A 22,791-nucleotide genomic window follows, 5' to 3' on the forward strand; every position below is an offset into this window, starting at 1 on the left:
TTACATGGATCCAGCGAGTGTCTCCCAGATCTCCGAATTCGTCTCTCAGAGCAACGCCTGGATTGATCGACAGGATGAGGCCCTAGCCACCACGGCTCAGGCGATCCAGGCCCTGGTTGGCCAAGTTTCATTGCTCACTTCCCATGTCCAACAACTGGTTACCCGAGCTGCACAGGCTGATACTGCACCGGCCCCCGAGACTGCACCGACCCCGGAAGTGTCACCAGCGCCTGCAGTTCTTGGTCGCTCTGTTGAGCCGCGCCTTCCACCTCCGACCAGCTACTCTGGAGAGCCTCTCTTGTGCCGATCCTTCTTGTCTAAGTGTTCCCTTTACATCTCGCTGCAGCCGTCATTATTTTCCTCTGAGCAATCTAAGGTGGCGTTTGTCATCACCCTCCTTTCGGGCAAGGCAGCCCAGTGGGGAACAACAGCTTGGGAACAAAAGCTACCATACTGCTCTACGTTTGACCTGTTCTCCAAAGAACTTAAGAAGGTCTTCGATCGGGCCGCTTCCGGGAGAGAGGCCGCCCGAGTCCTCGTTGAACTCCGCCAGGGGAATCGGAGCGTGGCGGAGTACTCGATTGAGTTCCGGACACTAGCCACTAAATGCGGCTGGAACGCGGAGGCGCAATGGGACATGTTTCTGCACGGATTATCTGATCGTCTTCAAGATGCGATCTATTCCTTAGATCTTCCAAAGTCTTTGGACGAATTGGTAGATTTGGCCATCCGTGTGGACACCAGACTGCTTCGACGTGAGACTCGCCTGCAGCAGAGCAGGTTTTTCGGATTCCGTCCCTGACTTTCCGGCATTGGCTGTGACACCAGTAGTAGTAAGCGCTGACCCGGAACCCATGCAGCTGGGGAGATCCCGCTTGTCCGTGCAAGAAAAGCGCCGACGGAGAACGGAGGGACTCATAGGGTGGCTTCCTGTCCCGTAAAAGACAACCCCCATCAGTAGGTAAGAGGTTACTGATGGGTGAAATTAATTTGGACAAATCCTCTACGGCTGCTACTTTATTGCCCGTCACTGTATCATGGGGTTCCGGAAGTCATGACACTCATGTCCTCGTCGATTCCGGGGCGGAGGGAAATTTCATTGACTCCAGTTTCGCTTTTAGATCTAAACTTCCGGTTATAGCTCTGTCACAACCCATTGCAGTACGCGCCCTCAGTGGGCTTTCCCTTCCCACTATCACTCACTCCACCAAACCCATAAAACTTATCACGTCTGGAAATCATGTTGAACACATTTCATTTTTTTTAACAGACTGTTTCAACTCACCGGTGGTTTTAGGACATCCATGGTTAATTCTTCATAAACCTCACATTAACTGGGGTCTTAATTCCATATTTTCGTGGAGTGAGAAATGTCATAAGTCTTGTCTTTCGTCTACTCGTTCTGCTGTTTCTTGTTCTGTGTTTCAGGAGGAGCGCATGGACCTGTCAAACGTGCCCAGTGAGTACCTCGACCTGAAGAGAGTGTTCAGTAAGTCTCGAGCTGCTTCTCTGCCTCCCCATCGTCCCTATGACTGTGCAATAGATTTATTGCCAGGTACGTCTCCGCCTAAAGGCAAGTTATACTCTCTTTCCATTCCTGAGAGGGAGGCCATGGAGAAATATATTTCTGATTCTCTAGCGGCCAAGATCATACGGCCCTCTTCTTCTCCGGCGGGGGCGGGGTTCTTTTTCGTGAAAAAGAAGGATGGGTCTCTTAGACTTTGCATAGACTATCGAGGGCTGAACAGCATCACGGTGAAGAATACGTATCCTTTGCCGCTGATGTCTTCAGCGTTCGAGCGTCTGCAGGAGGCTTCGTATTTCACAAAATTAGATCTCCGCAACGCATATCATTTGGTTCGCATGAAGCAGGGCCATAAGTGGAAAACCGCGTTCTTGACCCCTAGGGGGCATTTTGAATATTGTGTTCTTCCTTTTGGGCTTTCTAATGCTCCTGCGGTTTTCCAAGCACTCGTAAATGACGTGTTGCGAGACATAATAGATCAGTTTATTTATGTCTACCTGGATGACATTCTGATTTTTTCTCGTTCTCTCCAGGAACATGTGCAGCACGTCAGGTGAGTGCTTCAGCGGTTGCTAGAGAATGGGCTTTTTAACAAGGCGGAGAAATGCGTGTTCCATGCACAGTCTGTTCCCTTTCTAGGACACATTGTGTCAGTCGAGGGGGTGCGCATGGATCCGGAGAAAGTTCAGGCTGTGGTAAATTGGCCAATCCCCGATTCTCGTAAGGCCCTGCAGAGATTTCTGGGCTTCGCTAATTTTTACCGGCGTTTTCTTCGCAATTTCAGCCAGCTCGCAGCCTCTCTGACGTCCTTAACCTCCGCCAAGACTCCCTTCAGGTGGTCGAGTGCAGCACAGGTTGCATTCACTAAACTAAAGAGCCGCTTTGTTTCAGCTCCCATTCTGGTGACACCTGATCCCTCCCGGCAGTTTGTGGTGGAGGTTGACGCGTCAGAGGTGGGCATGGGCGCGATCCTGTCCCAGCGCGCAGCCTCGGATGACAGAATTCATCCGTGCGCGTTTTTCTCACACCGATTATCTCCCGCAGAATAAAACTACGACATTGGTAATAGGGAGTTGTTGGTTGTCAAACTCGCTTTGGAGGAGTGGCGTCATTGGTTGGAGGGTTCGGGGGTTCCCTTTATCGTTTGGACCGATCATAAGAACCTCGAATACATCAGGTCCGCCAAACGACTTAACTCCAGGCAGGCTCGGTGGGCATTATTTTTCGGACGTTTTGACTTTACTATCTCATATCGACCGGGTTCTAAAAACATCAAACCTGACACGTTATCACGTCTTTTTGATTCTTCAGAGCGCAATACGCCTCTTGAGCCCATCGTTCCCCAGAGGATTTGTATTTGTGCAGTAACATGGGAGATCGAGAGCAGGGTCCGCACAGCCCTGGATGGGGTAACGCTCCCGGTCGGATGCCCACCCAGTCGTTTGTTTGTGCCGGAGGAGATTCGGTCTGACATCATTCGGTGGGGACATTCCTCCAAAGTGGCTTGTCATCCTAGGGTGAGTCGTACCTTATTTTTGGTTAAACAGCGATTTTGGTGGCCAGCTATGGCACGGGACATACGCGAGTTTGTTTTGGCCTGTTCTGTTTGTGCTGTTTCTAAGACTTCTAAACGCCCTCCTGCTGGACTCCTTCAGCCGCTGTCAGTGCCTTCGAGACCCTGGTCGCACATTTCGCTAGATTTCGTCACCGGTCTCCCGCCATCTGGTGGCAATACGGCTGTTTTGACAGTTGTGGATCGGTTCTCGAAGGCTACTCATTTCATTCCTCTGCCTAAATTACCCTCAGCCAGAGAGACAGCGGATGCTGTCATCAATCACGTCTTTCGCATTCATGGCCTCCCGACGGACGTGGTTTCTGACAGGGGACCCCAGTTTGTCTCTAAATTTTGGAGAGAATTCTGTCATTTACTGGGGCGACCGAAAGTCTTTCTTCTGGCTTCCATCCTCAGAGTAACGGACAAACAGAGAGGGCCAACCATGATCTCGAGTGCATGTTACGTTGTTTGGTTTCCCAAAATCCCTCCTTTTGGAGTCAGCAGCTCCCATGGGTGGAGTACGCACACAATTCAATACCAGTGTCGGCTACGGGCCTCTCTCCGTTTCAGTGTAGCTTAGGTTACCAGCCACCAGCTTTTCCCAGTCTGGAATCTGATATCGCGGTCCCCTCTGCCCACGCCTTTGTCCAGAGGTGTCGACACACTTAGAGCAGAGCCAGACAGATCGCACCAAGGCTAAAGCCGATCGCCACCGGTCGAAGCCTCCCATTTATCACAATACTTTAGTGACACATGTATTAATGGTATCGTGTCTGTGCCTTTTCAAGTTGGACAACATTGCTAACCAGCACACACTGCTTCAAGTCAATTTTGATCGGTCTGCATAGGGCTACATGAAGTCGAAACTAACTTTTGTCTTCTGTGCACTCTGGAATACAACTCATTTATTATGCATAAAAATAGGTATACTGATTATTTTTATGCATCAGTTAGGTTGCTAACCTTGAATTAAAACTAAATATTTATGGCAATATTATAAATAACCACCTGCTTTCAGGTGTTTCTATTTCTCAGTGTTAATTCAAATCACTTATTTGATTTTTTTTTAACTCTAAAGTGTTCTCTTTTCTAATATCTGATATTACCCCAGATATTCCAGATCAACTGATGGTTGTATACATCCAGAAGATCAATATTATTAAGATTCTTATTAGCAAGAGCAATGCATAGATTTGGTGTTGTATTACAGGAAAATGAAACTGAATAAACATCAGCATTTGGGGGTGGAGTGGCATCATTGCACCCATGAGACCTGGGAAGAATCGATGGTGCAATTCTGCTGTCCCCTGCTCCTCCCACTTCCTGGCCTCTTATCACCCCTGTTCTAGTCACCAAACCGGCTAGATGGGTGCTGCATGGGGCCCAATAAGCGAGTTGTTCCCCAGGTGGACCTTGCTTTTGCAGTCAGTCTTTGTCTTTCATGCCTTGAGCCTACAACCTCATGGAGAGCAGAGGATCCCACCTCCAATTAGCTCTGCAACATAATATCTCAACTATGACCAACCGGATAGCAGTACCCAAATTGTCAAAAAAAAAAAGCACCTAGTGTTAAAAAACGAAAAGCGGTTCCAACATGAGATGTGCTGCCTTCCAGCTCATAACCTCTGTGCGCTTTGCCACAGGTTCCCAGGTCTTAGAGAACAAACTTATTTCTCTTACACCTCCAGCCTCAGAGCAGTGAAGGGAGCGCACTTTTGCCCGGTCTCACATTAACAAACAGGTATCTAAACGTGCACAAACACACCTTTTAAACTTGACAAAAACTCTTAAAAACCTTTACTGTCTGCTGTGTCTTTAATATGGTGTAAAGATTAATATGTGTTACTGAAACATCAAGGAGGACGCAGCAAAGAAAAGTCTCTTATAAATGAAAACTTTATTATTTTATGCAACAGCCCATCCTATAGGGCTAGACGTTTTTTTTTTTCCTTATTTGTTTATTTATTTATTTGTCTAGTGCATGTATGTGCGATCGGAAAAATGTGTCCGCACTCCACCTCTCATTTCACTCCGCCCCGAAGCCCCAGCTGGCCCTCTTTGGCCCAAGGTATTCGGCGGGCCAAAAAAGGCCGGCTGCTGGCCCCAAGAAAGCCCCGCCTTGGCTCAATTAGGCCCCTGAAGTGAAAGTGGAAACGCGACTGGACTTGGCTCGTCCTGGCTAGCTTGCTGTAGGCACGATAATTAAAATGTGGTCTACCTTTTTGCATAGGCAAAATGATGACCTATGCATCTTCCTTCCTCGTTGGGACTGGCACGCCTTCCAAACATATGTTCCTATCTCTACAAATTCTACAGTTACAAACGGAAAAGTTTGTAGGATCCCCTAATTCTAAATATTCTCATATTCGAATGAAAGCGTACAGAGACAGGAACAGCCCGAAGGGGAGGACCTTGTACTGCCATGCCCAGCCTATAAAAGCACACTGAAGAAATGGTCTATGGTGAGGGAAAATTGAGACATGGATGTAAGTGTAAGTAGATTAACACTGAGGACGGAGGCATTGGGGAATGTGTTTCTGCATGGGCATATTGACTGACATCTTGTGCAGATATCGATTAAAAAATTGCCATAAAAGTAATGCAACATTTTAGAAAAAGAACATCATGCCAACAGTAAAATATGGTGGTGGTGCAAGTAAGATGGTCTGGGGCACTTTTTACCAAAATATCCTAAAGGAGAATATCTGTCTATTAGTGACCTCAAGCTCAGACAAACTTGTGTCCTGGAGCTGGACAATTCTCCAAAGCACAACAGCTAATCCACTTCTGAATGGCTGAAAAAAACAAAATGAGGAGTGGTCTTCAAAGTCCTGACCTACATCCAACTGAGAAGCTGTTGCATGACCTTAAACTTATCGAAAATGCTCGACTACAGTTGCTGCTGCTATGGATGGCCCAACCAGTAAATAGTTTTAGAGGGCAAACACATTTTCTATGTTGTTTTGGGCTAAGTAGTTTTGTATTGTGTTTTTCCCTAAATAATAAAAACCTTAATCAAATTTATACAAATATTTAAATTTGTTTGATGATATGAGACATTAAAACGTTTTTTTGCATTTTCTGTTGAACGTGTTGTATTGTTATTACCTGATAATGATAACACTTTCATTTCCCAGAAATGGGTTGCAGCTGGAAGGGCATACGCTGCGTAAAAACGTCCTGGATAAGTTGGCGGTTCATTCCACTGTGGCGACCCTACATTAATAAAGGGACTAAGCCGACAAGAAAATGAATTAATGAATGATAACACTTTCAATCATAACCCCTTTGAGGCTGTGCTTAATTTGTAAATAAATAATTTCCGGAACAAAACCAGGAAATAAAAGTTACCATGACTGACGTCCACCACACAATTTCTGGAACATGACATCATTAATGGTGCAATAAAGAGCATCAAATATGGGAACGGATTTTAATTATTTTGTGCCATACAATGTTATGGGTGAATGGATAAAAACAAACATACTACAAACATATATATTATGAAGCATCACGATTCAGTTTACTAATGCCACTGATATTTAGTTCATTTCTAAGTGAAAAAAAAGAAATTACACACGCTAACGTCATCCCAAATGACACACTATACAGTATGCACTATGTACTTATTCACTTACACACTCAACAGCACAGTATATGTATGTAGTGTCATCCCAAATGGAACACTAATGTTTTTGTATACTAAGCAAAAATTCAAACTGTTGTAAAATAATTTTGCTTTAGCAGTCCAGAATAAATAAAGTAAACCAACATCACTGCCCGAATGCTCCGCCCCTTCTGCTACATGAGCAAAGCAGCGGCTCTTGAGTGTGCAAAGTGTCAGACATTACATGCTTCTTTTTTAATGGTTGAATAAGTGCATCCAGGTAAACTTATTCTTTTTAGAGTTTTCAGTTTGAATGCACTATTTACACTATTTATACTACAAATCCATCTTCACGAGATCTTTTTCACACTGACACTGACTCACACTGACTCACATAATTAACACATCTCTTGACTCTGGTTTATTCCCCACTTCATTTAAGCAGACTAGGGTAACCCCACTGCTAAAGAAACCCAACCTGGACCATACGCTACTTGAAAACTACAGACCAGTATCCCTGCTTCCATTCATGGCCAAGATTCTGGAGAAAGTAGTGTTCAATCAAGTCCTGGAATTTCTTACTCAAAACAATCTCATGGACAACAAGCAATCCGGCTTTAAGAAAGGCCACTCAACTGACACTGCCCTGCTCTCGGTCGTGGAGGATCTCAGACTGGCTAAAGCAGACTCAAAATCATCAGTCCTCATTTTGCTGGACTTGTCAGCTGCTTTTGACACTGTCAACCACCAGATCCTGCGATCTACGCTCGAGTCACTGGGCGTTGCGGGCACTGTTATACAATGGTTCAGATCTTACCTCTCTGACAGGTCATTCAGGGTGTCTTGGAGCGGAGAGGTGTCCAACCTACAGCATCTAAACACTGGGGTACCTCAAGGCTCTGTTCTTGGGCCACTTCTCTTTTCCATCTACACGTCATCTCTAGGACCAGTCATCCAGAGACATGGATTCTCCTACCACTGCTATGCTGATGATACCCAGCTATACCTCTCTTTTCATCCTGATGATCCCTCAGTTCCAGCTCGCATCTCAGCCTGCCTGTTGGATATTTCACACTGAATGAAAGATCATCATCTTCAGCTGAACCTCGCAAAAACGGAAATGCTTGTAGTTTCTGCCAACCCGACTCTACACCATAACTTTTCAATCCAGATGGATGGGGCAACCATTACTGCATCCAAAATGGTGAAAAGCCTTGGAGTAACGATTGATGACCAACTAAACTTCTCTGACCCCATTTCTAGAACTGCTCGATCGTGCAAATTCGCACTCTATAACATCAGAAAGATCCGACCCTTCTTATCTGAACATGCAGCTCAACTCCTTGTTCAAACTCTTGTTTTCTCCAAACTGGATTACTGCAGCTCTCTACTAGCTGGGCTTCCAGCTAACTCTATCAAGCCTCTTCAACTGCTCCAGAACGCAGCAGCACGAATGGTCTTCAATGAACCTAAACGAGCACATGTCACTCCGCTGCTAGTCCGTTTGCACTGGCTGTCAGTTGCTGCTCGCATCAAATTCAAAGCTCTGATGTTTGCCTACAAAGTGACTTCTGGCCTTGCTCCTTCTTATCTGCTCTCACTTCTGCAGATCTATGTGCCCTCCAGAAACTTGCGTTCTGTGAATGAACGTCGCCTCGTGGTTCCATCCCAAAGAGGAAAGAAATCACTTTCGCTCACGCTCACGCTCAATCTGCCCAGTTGGTGGAATGAACTCCCTAACTGCATCAGAACAGCAGAGTCACTCGCTATTTTCAAGAAACGACTAAAAACTCAACTCTACTAAGTCTCCACTTAACTTCCTAATCTGCAATTGCCTCTCTGAATATCACACTAACTGTTCCCAAAAAAAAAAAAAACTATAAAAATACTAATACTACTAATACTTTCCTTCTTAGACTTTACAGACCTGAAACTTGACTATAGCACTTATTCATTGTTGCTCTTATAGTTGTGTAAATTGCTTCCTTGTCCTCATTTGTAAGTCGCTTTGGATAAAAGCGTCTGCTAAATGACTAAATGTAAATGTAAATGTAATTAAAACAAGTAACAGAACACAAAACATGAATATTAACATGATATTTCCCGGAATAGGATCTAATAAAATATGGCTTAAATTAAGTACTCCCATGGGGATTAACAAAGTGACCTTACTCCTTAGCCTAAACATGCAAAAATAAATCTATTTCTATGTACGATTTTGAGAAATGTAAGCAATAACAATGGTCCTAATGTATTTCCTGCATTATACATTTCATTTCCATAGCTTCCAAGAATTCAAAAAGGTTCAAAGCACAAATATACAACATAAAAAACAAGCATATAATTATGTAATTATAATAACATTTATGCAGTATTATTGCTCAAACAAGTAGGACTATAACATTCTGCTTAAAAGCAAATAATCCAGTTAATTTGCAGTAGAATATTCAAGTTCTCTGAAGTAGTTGTGGATTCTGATTAATTCTGTTCATTCTTACCAGCACTCTTTTACACACAAAAGTGTGTACAAAGCATACTCTATTTAACATTTTTATTATGTACTGATTGATTGGAAGACAAGGCAGTGGAGCAGTAGGTAGTGCTGTCACCTCACAGCAAGAAGGTCGCTGGGTCGCTGGTTCGAACCTTGGCTCAGATGGCGTTTCTGTGTGGAGTTTGCATGTTCTCCCTGCCTTTGCGTGGGTTTCCTCCGGGTGCTCCAGTTTCCCCCACAGTCCAAAGACATGTGGTACAGGTGAATTGGGTAGGCTAAATTGTCCGTAGTGTGTGTGTGTGTGAATGTGTGTGTGGATGTTTCCCAGAGATGGGTTGCGGCTGGAAGGGCATCCGCTGCGTAAAAACTTGCTGGATAAGTTGGCGGTTCATTCCGCTGTGGCGACCCCGGATTAATAAAGGGACTAAGCCGACAAGAAAATGAATGATTGATTGTAGAGAATGGTTTGATAAGGCTAATATTTCTAGTTGTATTATTACTGAGTTAAAGTGTCTATTTATTACTTGTTACTAGCTCTATGCTTTTATCGTGTTGAAAATAAACATAGAAAACATCTTTCACATCACTATGGGTCCACTGCTTTAAAAAAAACTGTAAACAAATCTTTGTTTTCCATTCTACTCTCTAAGATTCAATGCTCTCTCTCTTTATCTCTCTCTCTTTCTCTCTCTCTCTCACGCTCTCTCTCTCTCTCACACACGCATGCACACACACACACACACACACACATCCATTCAGGCACACACAGGATGAGGCAAGGAGCCAATCAAAACAGACTGCAAAGGTTCTAGGGTACCAGCAGGGGGCGTTTCATTGCAGCCTATTTGTTACTAGTTTTACAGAGCATCTCTCTCTCTGTAATGCATGAATCTCATGTCGAAAAAAAAAAAAAACAATTACACAATCTGGTTGAAATTTTGTTAAGGCAATCAGGTGCGGGGGATGCTAACTTTTAAATTGCTCCACAACAATACAGCATCACCTTTATAATGGGCATACTGTATGTATGGTTCCTTAATTATTTAATAGTTTTTTATATTTCAGTGACCTCCATGTGAGCTGCTCTGACATCATACCCATATTACAACCACAAAGGCAGAGTTTCAGACTGCAAATTACATAATAGACATGGTAAGCTAATTGTAGGTTGTGCACCTGTTGTAACCTCTACTAAAACATGAGCTAATTCTAAGCCTTAACTTTACTTCCACCTTCCATAAAAATGTTTGTCGGCTTAAATTTGGAAGAAAAAAATTAAAGCTCTCCTCATTCATTATATTTATACCAAATATAAATAAAGCTGACAGCATATCCATCACATTTAATTGTCTTAAAATAAACACCAGCCATCATTATAACAATTTTAAACTTTAAATGAAATCTGACAGCCTGTGGATGTTTTTTGGTTTCAGCTACAATTGGCATTATAATTTGGAAATATTCCACAGCTGTCCTAACTTAAATTTGACTGCTTCCTTTCACATTAAGCACTGTTGTTCTCTGCCTCAGGTTCTTTGTGATCGGGGTTACCACACTATGTTTACATCTCAGTATGAAGGCTGTCTGAAGCACAGTTGGACTGAAAGGCTTCAGTCCAGACAAGGAAGGAAACATTTGTCTTCTTCCACTTATGGCTTATTTGCATCTTAATAATTTCATTGAAGGTCATGTTCAAAACTTATTCAAGATATAAGAGTCAGTCTACGTTCAGTGCCCAGCTGAGATCAAACACACAGAAGAAAGACTATGTGCTCTAGCTAAGTAGGATGAGGCCTAGAAATCCAAGATTAGACAAAGCAGAAGACTGAAAGGCAGTAATGGCAGGCATTTACAGGTGACAGTTTCTAAATATCACGGAAAGAAAAAGATGAGGTTAATGATAATAGGATCTAACCATAATGTAGGGCACGAGGGACAAACCCCAAACCCACCCAACCAATTTGTATAAGTTCTGTTTAAAACAATATATATTGAATGTCTTTGGAAATATATATATATATATTTTTTTTTTATCAGAACACAAATGACCAGTCACAGTTGACAATTAAGATTTCTTTCTTCTTCTGAGAAAAAAATGATAAAATTAGACTGTACTTACTATGGCCATCAGATCCAGGAGATTTCCGTCCAACGTGATTAGGTGATGGGCACCTGGTTGTAACTGGTGGATGGTGAAGACTCTCATGACTTCTGATGTCTGATGTTTTGGAGATAGTAATTTCAGGTTTTCTTGCTGATCCATCCCCAGGGCTTGGTGGCTCACTCTTCCTAAAGGTGGTCTCTGGGAGTTTAGAACTGGCATGGGGAACAATGGTAGATGCTGCACGTGTGATGGGAGCAATAGTCTCTAGTGTCTTGCTGAAGGTCACTGAGTGCTTCTGGGTTTCAGGTGTCTTACTGTGGCCCAAGACATCTGGCCTCTTCAGCCCAAACCGAGATGTGCCTGGACTAGTACAGAACAACATTTTTTTTCCAGTTAATTTAATTTACCCTTCATCTTTGTAGCAGTACAATTCAGTATAGTACAGCACAGTACAATTTGGTATGTGCAACCCTGATTTATGCTTCCTCTGCCAATTGTAGCCTACCAATTGTTGGTAGGGGTGGTGTATGCCAGAAGGTTGTAATCGATATCACATGATAAGCTGGAAAGTAGCGATCAAAGTTAATTTTGCTCAAAGAAGAAAAAACATAGGTTTCATTACCACATTTTTATCTTATGTACACTTAACTCTCCTGTTGATTATGGGTCAAAAATGTCCCATCCACCATTTTAACAGCAGAAAAAAAGTTTTAAAAAAGCTAAATTTGGTAATATTTTCAACAATTACCTTGTTAACATTATAAAAAATATATAATTTTCTACTTTAATATTGTCATGGAGGCTGTACAAATTTAGGCCACAATGGTTGTACAATGATATATACAATTTTACCATTCGAAAACAGATTTCTAAGACAACAGAGGGATTAAGTTTGTTATTTTAAATGTAGATGCATGCACTAATAGAGAAATAGAGAAAGAGGAAGAGGCACACCTCATGCTTTCCACTAATTTTTAGGTAAGACATGTTAATGACCTTTAATAATTATAGATTTACAACAGGTTCCTTCCTAATTATTGTAATGGGCTGTTTGTAAGAATACTTTAGGTTGACCATAGTTAATTGATGTGCACTGTAATTGTAAAGTATTATTATGATGTTATGTTGCAGACGAATATTTAAAAAATGGCACATCAATTTTGTTTTTCTACTTTTAGCATACACAAGTAAAGATTATCTGTAAACCAATCAGTGTCTGCAGTGAGTCTAGCTCAACCATTTTATGGTGCTGAGTACCCATCTGAAAGTCACAAAAAAAGATGCGGTACTGTTCGCTATTTAAGTACATCTTAAAGTAGAAATTTAAATAATTCCATACCCATACTGTACTGTATTGTACTGTACTAAATGGTACAGTACAATTTGTACACTTGTGCAGTCATATACAGTAGACAACATTTGAAGTGGATCATCACCTTTCATCAAAATTGTCTTAAAACTATTTAACAACACCCATTCTTAAGTGAATTATTAAATGACTCATTTACAACATGCAAAAAGAGGCTAACTGCTGTATAATGTCTATTTGAATCTAAATAATCCTGAATCAATATTAGAGTTTATTCTTGACTGGTTCTATAAATCTTGAAAAAATATTGCATGAGTGTTGGAACCATTGTATGTGGTAGAGACAGGACCCACCCACTTTTTAAGATCAATAAAATTGTACCCACTCACATTTACCCTCCCTGAGGGAAGGGCAAACAGTGATTATTTCATTAAAAAGCACAAAAATTCGAGAAATGGCATTTATTCTACTCCAATATAATATTTCCTGGTTGAGGAAACACCTTTTTTTTTTTTGCTTCTGCCACCAGTGCACAAAGCATTTTTGCAAATCAGTGTTTTAAATTTACACAAATACTAAAATTAGTTTTATTTTATTCTCTCAGTGAACCTGCTTATTTAGCTACCAATCTTAACAGAATTGCTTACAGCAGGACCACGCAACTGGAATGGCTAAAATATGCCACAGAAAGCAATTTTGGTTTCGTCAATATAATCTAATAACTGACAATGATGTAAACATTGCAATCATTGTTACGTGTTTTTACCTTGGAGAGCCTTCAATAGCTTTTCCGTTGTTGTTGGATGCAATGTCAAAGCACAGCTCTGTCCTACGTGGCACAGGTTCGGGAGTTCGAGCTTTGGGCCTCGAGGTGTCAGAAGGCTTGGTACCATTGGAACCTAATTCATAATACCGTCCACTGGTAGGGGACATGGCTGAACGCTGAACATTAGACGGTGCTCGGCGTGTGTGAGGTGAGGAAGAATGTGATGAAGAATCCACATCCTCCACTTCAAATGAGCGTTTTAGAGCTAGAGAAATAAATAAGAGATCAGAATATTAATAGTCAGCATTGAATATGGAGCTAGATTTTGTACATTGCAACAAAAATGCAGATAGTGATGAGAAGTCCTTCAGGCGATCTACAAAAATGAATCGCTTAACTGTAACCCTTTTTGAGTTTATTTTGAGTACAGACTTAAAAATGATTGTTTATAATGTATCATATGTAGTTTGTCAAGATAAGTTCATGTTTAGGAAGCAAATACATGCATACATACATACATACATACATACATACATACATACATACATACATACATACATACATACTGTACATATATACAGTACATACACACAGACACACGTCCATCCATGACCACACTTGTGAATAATGTATTGCTCTCAGGAGCGCCATAACTCAAGCATGGTACTGTGATAGGCTGCCATCTGTACATTAAGACCTTTCATGAAATTTCTACACTACAAGGTATTCCATAGTCAACTGTTAATGGTATTATAACTAAGTGAAAGCAATTGGGAAAAACAGCAGCTCAGCCATGAAGTAATAGGCCATTTAAGGTTAGAGCTAGGTCAACACAAGCTGAGATGCACAATGTGCAGACGTCACCAAACTTTCTGCAGCCAGAAGCTACAGACAGCTACAGACAAGAATTGAAACTTTCTGTGGCCTTACATTGATTACATTGTGCAAAGTGTAAAGTTTGGGTGATTATGGTGACAATTTAAGCTCCCAACTTTGTAAGAACAGCTTGGAGATGTCCCCTTTCTGTTCAAATTTGACTGCGCACCAGTGCAAAGCAAGGTCTATAAAAACAGGGATAAGTGAGCTTGCTGTGGAGCAACCTGACTGGTCCTGACCTCAACCTGATAGAACACAATTTCGAAAACCTCTTTGATTAGAGATGTGACTGCAAGCCAGGCCTTCTCATCCAACATCGAGCCCTGACCTCATATTCTAGATTAGAAGAATGTCTAATCATTGAATGTCTAATTATTAAAAAAAAATAATAATAATAAATACCATGAACATACCCCTAAACCTTGTGAAAATCTGTTAAATGTTAAAAGGGTGAGACAATTGCATATTAAACCCTACTGTAAGATTTTGGTATCATTAAAGTTTAAGTGCATGTATATATATATATATATATATATATATATATATATATATATATATATATATATATATATATATATATATATATATATATATATATATATACACAGTTGCGGTCAGAATTATTAGGCCCCTGAAGTATTAGCTCCCCTCTTTATTTTTATTTTTTCCCAATTTCAGTTTAATAGAGAGAATATTTTCTAGTTGCTGATTTATTTTATCTTTGCCATGATAACAGGAAATAATATTTAACTAGATATTTTTGAAGACACTTCTTTACAGCTTATAGTGACATTTAAAGGCTTAAAAGGTTAAATAGGTTAACTAGGCAAGTTAGGGTAATTAGGCAAGTTATTTTATAAAGATGATTTGTTTTGTAGACAAATGTCCTTGCTCTGTTAAACATCATTTGGGAAATATTTAAACAAGAAAACAAAATTCAAAGGGGGGCTAATAATTCTGACTAGATAATTGATTACCACAAAAATGTGATCGCTCTGAACTGATTAGGTTTTACAGTGTATAGAAACAGTAGCACAAATTTGCACAGGACTGCATGTAAAACTGATGATAATTGATATGTTTGAGTAATGTTTTATTCTGCCATTTTAAATAAATAAAAACAATTTGAGGAAAAAATACACTTTACACACTCTCCCTCTCTAAGCCAATGTTAAGTGTAAACAATTGCGCCAATACTTGTAAACTGACATCCATGAATCTTCTTAAATCACACTGAACAATTAATTTAAATACTATTCTTTAATATAGTTTGTTTCTAAAAGGAACATTCTAGAGAAACATTTGAGGTTTGAAATATAAATAACAAAAAAAGAGCCATTCATTTGCACTCCACCTAACATTTAAATTTTATAGTGTTAGCAAAGTAAGGGTGGTCTGAGGGCATCCAGACTATGAGGCACATTGGTCAAACCCACAAAAAAAAGTACAGGTGGTAAATGTGACTTTGTAACCAGAATGAATTTATCAGAACAAAAATATTATTTACAGTATGTTATAATGAATGCTCAGTAGGTCAGTGTTCTGGCCAAAAATGTAGCCCAAACACAGCACCAATGTGTTCAGAAATATGCTTTATTCATATTTTATATTTTTTCCCCAGCAATTTATTACTGATAGTTGTTGTAAAAGAAAATAAATTGCTGAGGAAAAAATATGTCCCAAAAAAAAAAAAGTGATATATATATACATACATTATATATATATATATATATATATATATATATATATATATATATATATATATATATATATATATATATATATATATTACTTTAAAATTTTACATTTTAGTCTTCTTACAAGCGTAAATTTGTACAGTGAAACAAACTCATATCTGGTTAAATCATATTAGTAGTGGCCTGCTATAGTGGGCTGTTTTCTCATGCTTGTCATAATTGCTCCTGTTTGGTAGCACTGTCAGAATCATTGTTGCCGTGTTGAAGGTCACTGGAGGCCCAGAGGAGCTGCCCTAGTTAAGCATTTAAGATGCTCTAGCAAACATTTTTGTGTGCATAAAAACTTCCAATAGACATACATACATAGACATCCTAAAAACAAGGCTAAATTTGGATTGTCAGTGAAAAATGAAAATTGACTAGTCATTAAATAGACAGGAAAAAATGGGAAGTCTGTCTAGTTTGTCTATTTGATAGTATATTTTGGACTATTATTAGACTCTTTTTTTTAACCCAAAACTCTGAAGTTTGGATGTCAATTAGATTTTTTATATTTGAAGATTTTGAAGGTTTTCCTTAGACGATTTTCTGATAGGAATATGACCATATTACATATCGAAATAGAGAATTTGCATAAAAATAAGCATTTTATTCTATCTTTATTTGTTCATGTTTATAAACACTTGAATGCTCATATGTATCCTCAGAAATACTTTTTAGGGAAATAAAATAGGGAAAAAAGCATTTTTCTCAAACACACACGCACACATGCACGCACACACACACACACACACACACACACACACACACACACACACACACACACAAACACACTTACACACATACACACATGTGTGCTATACTGGCCCTGTATTTAGTTGGTATTGTTATGAAATGTTTCTCAATCCCAAATAAATAACAATTTCATGTTTAGAACATTTCTGTCAGTCGGACAGTACACATGAAGTTTACAGATGCAAATATGTGGCTTGTTTGACAATGTTTTCTCATTTAAATCATATAATATTCTATTTATTATATCCAATGCCGAATCATAATTAGGGATGCCAATATGGATATGCAGTTAAGTCATGAGCTATCCAGTCCTCTATTATAAATCAGGTGGATGTACATTTCTGGCAAACAAGAAAGAAAAGAAAATAAGTCATAACTGTTAAAAGTTTTGAAATAAGTCAAATCAAATTGTGAAATATTTACATTATGGCCATAACTACAAGCCAATCATTCTCCTTAACATTTTAATCATTTACTTTTCACTTTTCTGTCATAATCACATTTTTTTTTTTTACATTTTTGTCCTTAGAATGGCTTCGCATAATGTTCATATAATGTTGATGCTTTGTCACCTTTTATCAAATGATTTATGACAATTTTTTACACAACATTTATTTTTTTAATTATGTCTTACTTTAAAGTGTCATATCCATTCATGGTTGTAAATTGTGGTGTATTACTCCTCTTATGTAAAGAATAATCATTGACATAGGCCTATTCACTTGCAAACAAATAAAGTATGAGTTTCCGTATGCTACTTAACCATGCAATGACTTGCAATAAGTTTTTCAGATTTTTCTGAATCTGCAGTTTTAATACTTAATGTTACAAGACACTAGAACACTTAACTTTTTTATAATAAAGGGGAAAAAACAGCTAAAAGTTGTGTGACATTTATTTTGACTTGTGTAAGTTGTTCGACTTTTTATTATGGCATCTGAATAAATGGTTAAACAGTATTTGCTAAAGGAAAGCATAATCTTCCCATGCTAACACTTTATAGTAAAGTTAATACCACAGTGTCATAAACTTTAACAACTAAATAAATGTTCAACTGCTCATTTAAATGTTTTACCCACTTCCAGTTTTATAATCAAATCTGGATATGTGAACATGTTCAAAATAAAACGAACAGTCTGAAAGAGAAACCACTCTACTACTGGATTCAAAATCCCACCAGTCTGTTTTATATGACTTGGGGAAAAACAGAATCTCTCTAAAGTTGGGCCAGATATTCCAGACACAAACTTTCCCAGATACCAAAGTTTGCCAAAGTGCTTGCAGTATTCGCAGTGCTTTGAAATCCCTTATGAGATTCTCACACTCAACAGTACACACAAACAGTAATGAATAAAGCATGTGGAAACACACCACATGCATTGCTTATATATATTCTACATGTCAGATGATTTTACCATAATGTCACTCAATACACCTCAGCAGAAACTAATAAACTATCAGTATTTCTGACTTTTTTGTGAAACAAAACAAAGGTAACGGCAATATTGTACATGATGTTGTTGTAAATGGAGCTCAGAGGTCCGTTCTCCGTACCTCACTTAACTAATCTAAATGATCTGTGGTAGATCATGGATCGTTTAATCTTGGTGATCTCTGGCTAATTTGGTTCTTCAAACAAGTTTGCGAATCAGAAAAAAAAATCTGGATAAACTGATCTAAGATTGATGTGTGTGTTGTGAAGGACAGATCTATCGAAAATCAGCAATGCAACGACTGGCTGACTGCACAACAGAGTAATGACATCATCAAATTAATATTTATTAATCCAAGTGAGCAAAAGTACATAGAATACATAGTAAACTATTTGTTAAATATGATATCTAATAATTTTCCACATTTGTTGTGTGCTGCAGGCTTTACATTTTCATGTATCAGGAGTGTTCAGCAATTTATTTAGTTTTACATTCAGAGTGGATTTTCTTTATTGTAGTAGCCTAGGCCTATTCAAGTTACTTAATCGGTGTAAGGAATAACTGTAGAAACATTTTTGCATCAAAAAGTTTTTTGATATCGGTAAAGATGTCGGCAATTTTTGCGAAGGATCAAATCACTGTCATATAAGCTGTCAAAACATGTGCATGACTGCATAAATTTTTTATTCCTTTAAAAAACAATTGAATAGGCTATGTGCATGTCTATTATCATACACAAATTGTACTTAAGCTGGTATCCTAAATATTAAGCGTTTATACCTAAAGATTACATAAGTTTTATTTATATAATTTTCTAAAACTATTTTACTATTTTCCCAAGTATGTATAACTATTACTGTTAGAAAATATTAGCATTCTGTACACACTTTCAGTATTACCTGTGCTTGAAAAGACCCCTTGCCTGTCTATCAACTTGTTTTCCTATTGCTGATATCTGTATCTTTTAATAAAGCACTGCAGATGGATCAACCGGCTTCTGACACATCATAACAGATGTCTTCTGCTTTACAGATTCCACAAAACTTTATTATTCAATTCCCCTCACTTGTTTCAAACATTTTTGAGGTACTTCTGTTGAATTCACAAGATGATTATATATATGTATATGTATATGAACTAAATGCTGAGGTTAATCACTTACCCTTTAACTATGTGTCATATAATTAAATAGATCATTTATTAGTTGAAAAAAAAACAACAAGACTTAATTCAAAAGTGAGCAAGCTTGATTGGCGAGGATACAAGTGCAAGTGAACCAATTTTGTTACCATGAATATATATATATATATATATATATATATATATATATATATATATATATATATATATATATATATATATATATATATATATATAGTTGAAGTCACTTTTATTAGCCCCCCTTTGAATTTGTTCTCTTTTTTAAGTAATTACCAAATGGTGTGTAACAAGCAAAGAAATTTTCACAGTATGTCTGAAAATATTTTTTCCTCTGGAGAAAGTATTATTTGCTTTATTTCAACTAGAATAAAATCAGTTTTCATTTTTTAAACACCATTTTAAGGACAAAATTATTAGCCCCTTTAGGCATTTTTTTTCCGATAGACTTCCGATACACTAACTTGCCTGATTACCCTAACCTGTTAAGTTACCCTAATTAATCTAGTTAAGCCTTCAAATGTCACTTAGAGCTGTATAGAGGTGTCTTGAAAAATATCTAGTAAAATGTTAGTAGCTCTGGCTACATAATATGCAGTCTCCAGACACGTATATAGGATTACGTTTTCATAGTGAACCTATTTTGGAATTGTTGACATTTTTGCAGATTTATAAAAAAAAAACACTGAAATATCAAATGGTTCTAAGTATTCAGACCCTTTTCTGCGACACTCATATATTTAATTCAGGTGTTGTCCTGAGGTGTCTAATGACGTCAAGGGATCTGCACGAGCTTGAAGACAAAATTGTGGCAAGACACAGATCTAGGCAAGGCTGCAAAAAAAATCTGCTTCACTTAAGCTTCCTAAGAGCACATTGGCCTCTATAATCCTTAAATGGAAGATGTTTGGGATATCAAGAACCTTTCCTGGAGCTGTCTATCCAGCCAAACTGAGGTATTGGAGGAGAAGAGACTTGGCAAGAGGTAAAGAAGAACCCAAAGATCACTGTGGCTGAGCTCCAGAGATGGTTTTGGGAGATGGAAGGAAGTTGTAGAAAGTCAACTATTACTGCAGCCCTCCAAGTCAAGGCTTTGTTGCAGAGTGGCCCGTAGTCTTCTTGTAAGACACATGAAAGTCTGCATGCAGTTTGCAAGAGAGGTGAAAAATAGGATTATGTGGTCTAATGAGACCAAGATAGACCTTTAGGCCTTAAGTCTAAGTGGTATATGTGAAGAAAACACTGCTCATCACCTGTCCAATACAGTCTCAATAGTATATCATGGTGGTGGCAGCTTCATGGTGTTTTTCAGTTTCAGGCACAAGACGACTGGTTTTATTCGAGGGAAAGATGAGTGCGGTCAAGTACAGGAATGACAACCTTCTCCAGAGTGCTCAGGACCTCAGACTGGGCCAAATGTTTACCTTTCAACAAGACAATGACTATAAGCACACATCTAAAATACAAAGGAGTGTCTTTTCAAGATCATTTGGCACAACATCTCCGTGACTGTTCTTGAATGGCCCAGCCAGAGCCCTGTCTCAAACCTAATTGAGCATCTCCGGAGACCTAAAAATAGCTGTCCACCAACGTTTCGCATCCAACCTGACAAAAGTGGAGAGAATTTGCGCAGAGAAATAGCAGAGGTTGCGCCTTTTTCACAAAGATTCATGGCTGTATTACATCAAACGGTTGCTTCTACTAAATACTGAGCATAGGGTCGGAATACTTTATACCATGTGATTATTTCATTTTTTTTTTTAAATAAATCAATGAAGTCAGAATTATAAGTTATATATATATATATATATATTAGGGATGTAACAGTATTGTAAATACCGTCATACCGCAATATAAATTTTTTTCGATATTACCGTAGTCGCATGACTCGGTAAAACAATAGGTCTTCTGAGAAAATTTGCTCAGGCGAATGAAGCGAACGGGAGGTAGCGAAAACTACAAATCCCATCAGCCCATGCTTGACCATCATCCCTTGCGGTCTGTTGTCGCTACAGATCCAGTAATGCGGAAATGGAGTGTGCTGCTAGAAGCGGGGATGAAAAAGAGCTGGAAAAATCTAAAGCGGGTGTTGTCGCCGCGCGCGTACTGAATAGCGGTGTTGTCAGCACACTGTTCAGATTGATGCAGACATGAGACCTCTATCTCACTCATGGTTTGTCCTCTCAAGTGGGGGAAAGACAATGCACAACGTTACCCACTGCTGTCATCCTGGGCCAAGTCATATCTCTCTTGTCCCAGAAACCTCAGTCCCAAATGAGAGGTTTTTTTTTCTGTTGCAGGGGACATTGTAAATACCCAGAGATACCAGCTTTTACCAGATTATATTTATATGATAATTTTCCTTTAAACCCATCTCTATCTAAGTGAGTGAGTGATTAAATGTTGAATGTGATGAGTTTTCAACAATACTAAATTGAAACTTTATTTTTTTACATGGTTTAATATTTTTTTTGTTATTAAAATTGAAGTTCCTGTTTTAAAGCTTACAGATAGATGGCTATTTTGTATGTCATTAACACTTTTGGCACTTTTTTGGAGTATTTTCATAAGTTTTGTTTTTTCCTGTAAATGAGTCAATAAATACCGTACCGTGATATTCATACCGAGGTATTACAGATACCGTTACATCCCTAATATATATATATATATATATATATATATATATATATATATATATATATATATATATATATATATAGCTGAAGTCAAAATTATAAGCCCCCCTTAGATTTTTTATATTAATATAAATCTATATATCAAAGGTTCACATATTTAAAATAAAACAATGAACAGATCAACCTGCTGAAACAGCTGTTTGTGTTAAAAACAATGTGCTTTTAAAAGTTATAGGAACTGACATTTACTGATGTAGCTACAGCTGTTTGGCTGAGTTCAGCTAAGCTTAAGAGCTCATTTTGGCTTTGGTTTCTGAAGAAAAGCCAGCATAATTATGGGAATATTGACTATCTATTCTACCCACCTGGATTTAAAAAAAGTGTTTCATTTTTGGTTAGAATAATATGTATGAAATCCTGAACTTCATGCATTCCTATAATAAACCTTTACTCCAGGCTGTATTAAGTTTGATCCAAGAGATATGACAAATGGACCTCTACCGCACACACACACACACACACACACACACACACACACACACACACACACACACACACACACACACACACACATTTCCTAAGGTACAAAAGTAAATTAATTGAAAGTGGTTACATTATGCCCTCAAAATCTCGCTCATTTTTTCGATTTCCTCTGGTTTTCTACCTGTATATCAGGGGTCACCACGGTGAAATGAACATGTTTAACGCAGTGGATGCCTTACCATCTGTAACCCAGCACTTGGAGTGATCAGTGCTGGGAAACACTCACATCTCACATCTCTCACATTTACACACTATGGACAATTAGGTTTATCTATTTCACTTACTGCATGTCT

At 38.7% G+C, this 22,791-nt stretch overlaps 1 protein-coding gene across 7 annotated transcripts in view; it reads right to left on the reverse strand.

The window, feature by feature from the left end:
* Positions 1-22,791, reverse strand: part of septin9b (septin 9b) — a 106,199-nt gene that overhangs the window by 48,973 nt on the left and 34,435 nt on the right. For all 7 annotated transcript variants that reach the window (XR_015492774.1, XR_015492776.1, XR_015492775.1 and 4 more), the window contains 2 exon segments: positions 13,361-13,625; positions 11,301-11,650 (listed from right to left, as the gene is read on the reverse strand). Coding sequence is in view for 3 of the 7 variants with exons in the window: in NM_001327974.1 (NP_001314903.1) it covers positions 11,301-11,650; positions 13,361-13,625 (615 nt within the window). In the remaining 4 variants the exon portion in view is untranslated.

The sequence above is a fragment of the Danio rerio genome, chromosome 6, assembly GCF_052040795.2.
Source record: "Danio rerio strain M-AB ecotype USA chromosome 6, GRCz13ab, whole genome shotgun sequence".
NCBI lineage: Eukaryota > Metazoa > Chordata > Actinopteri > Cypriniformes > Danionidae > Danio > Danio rerio.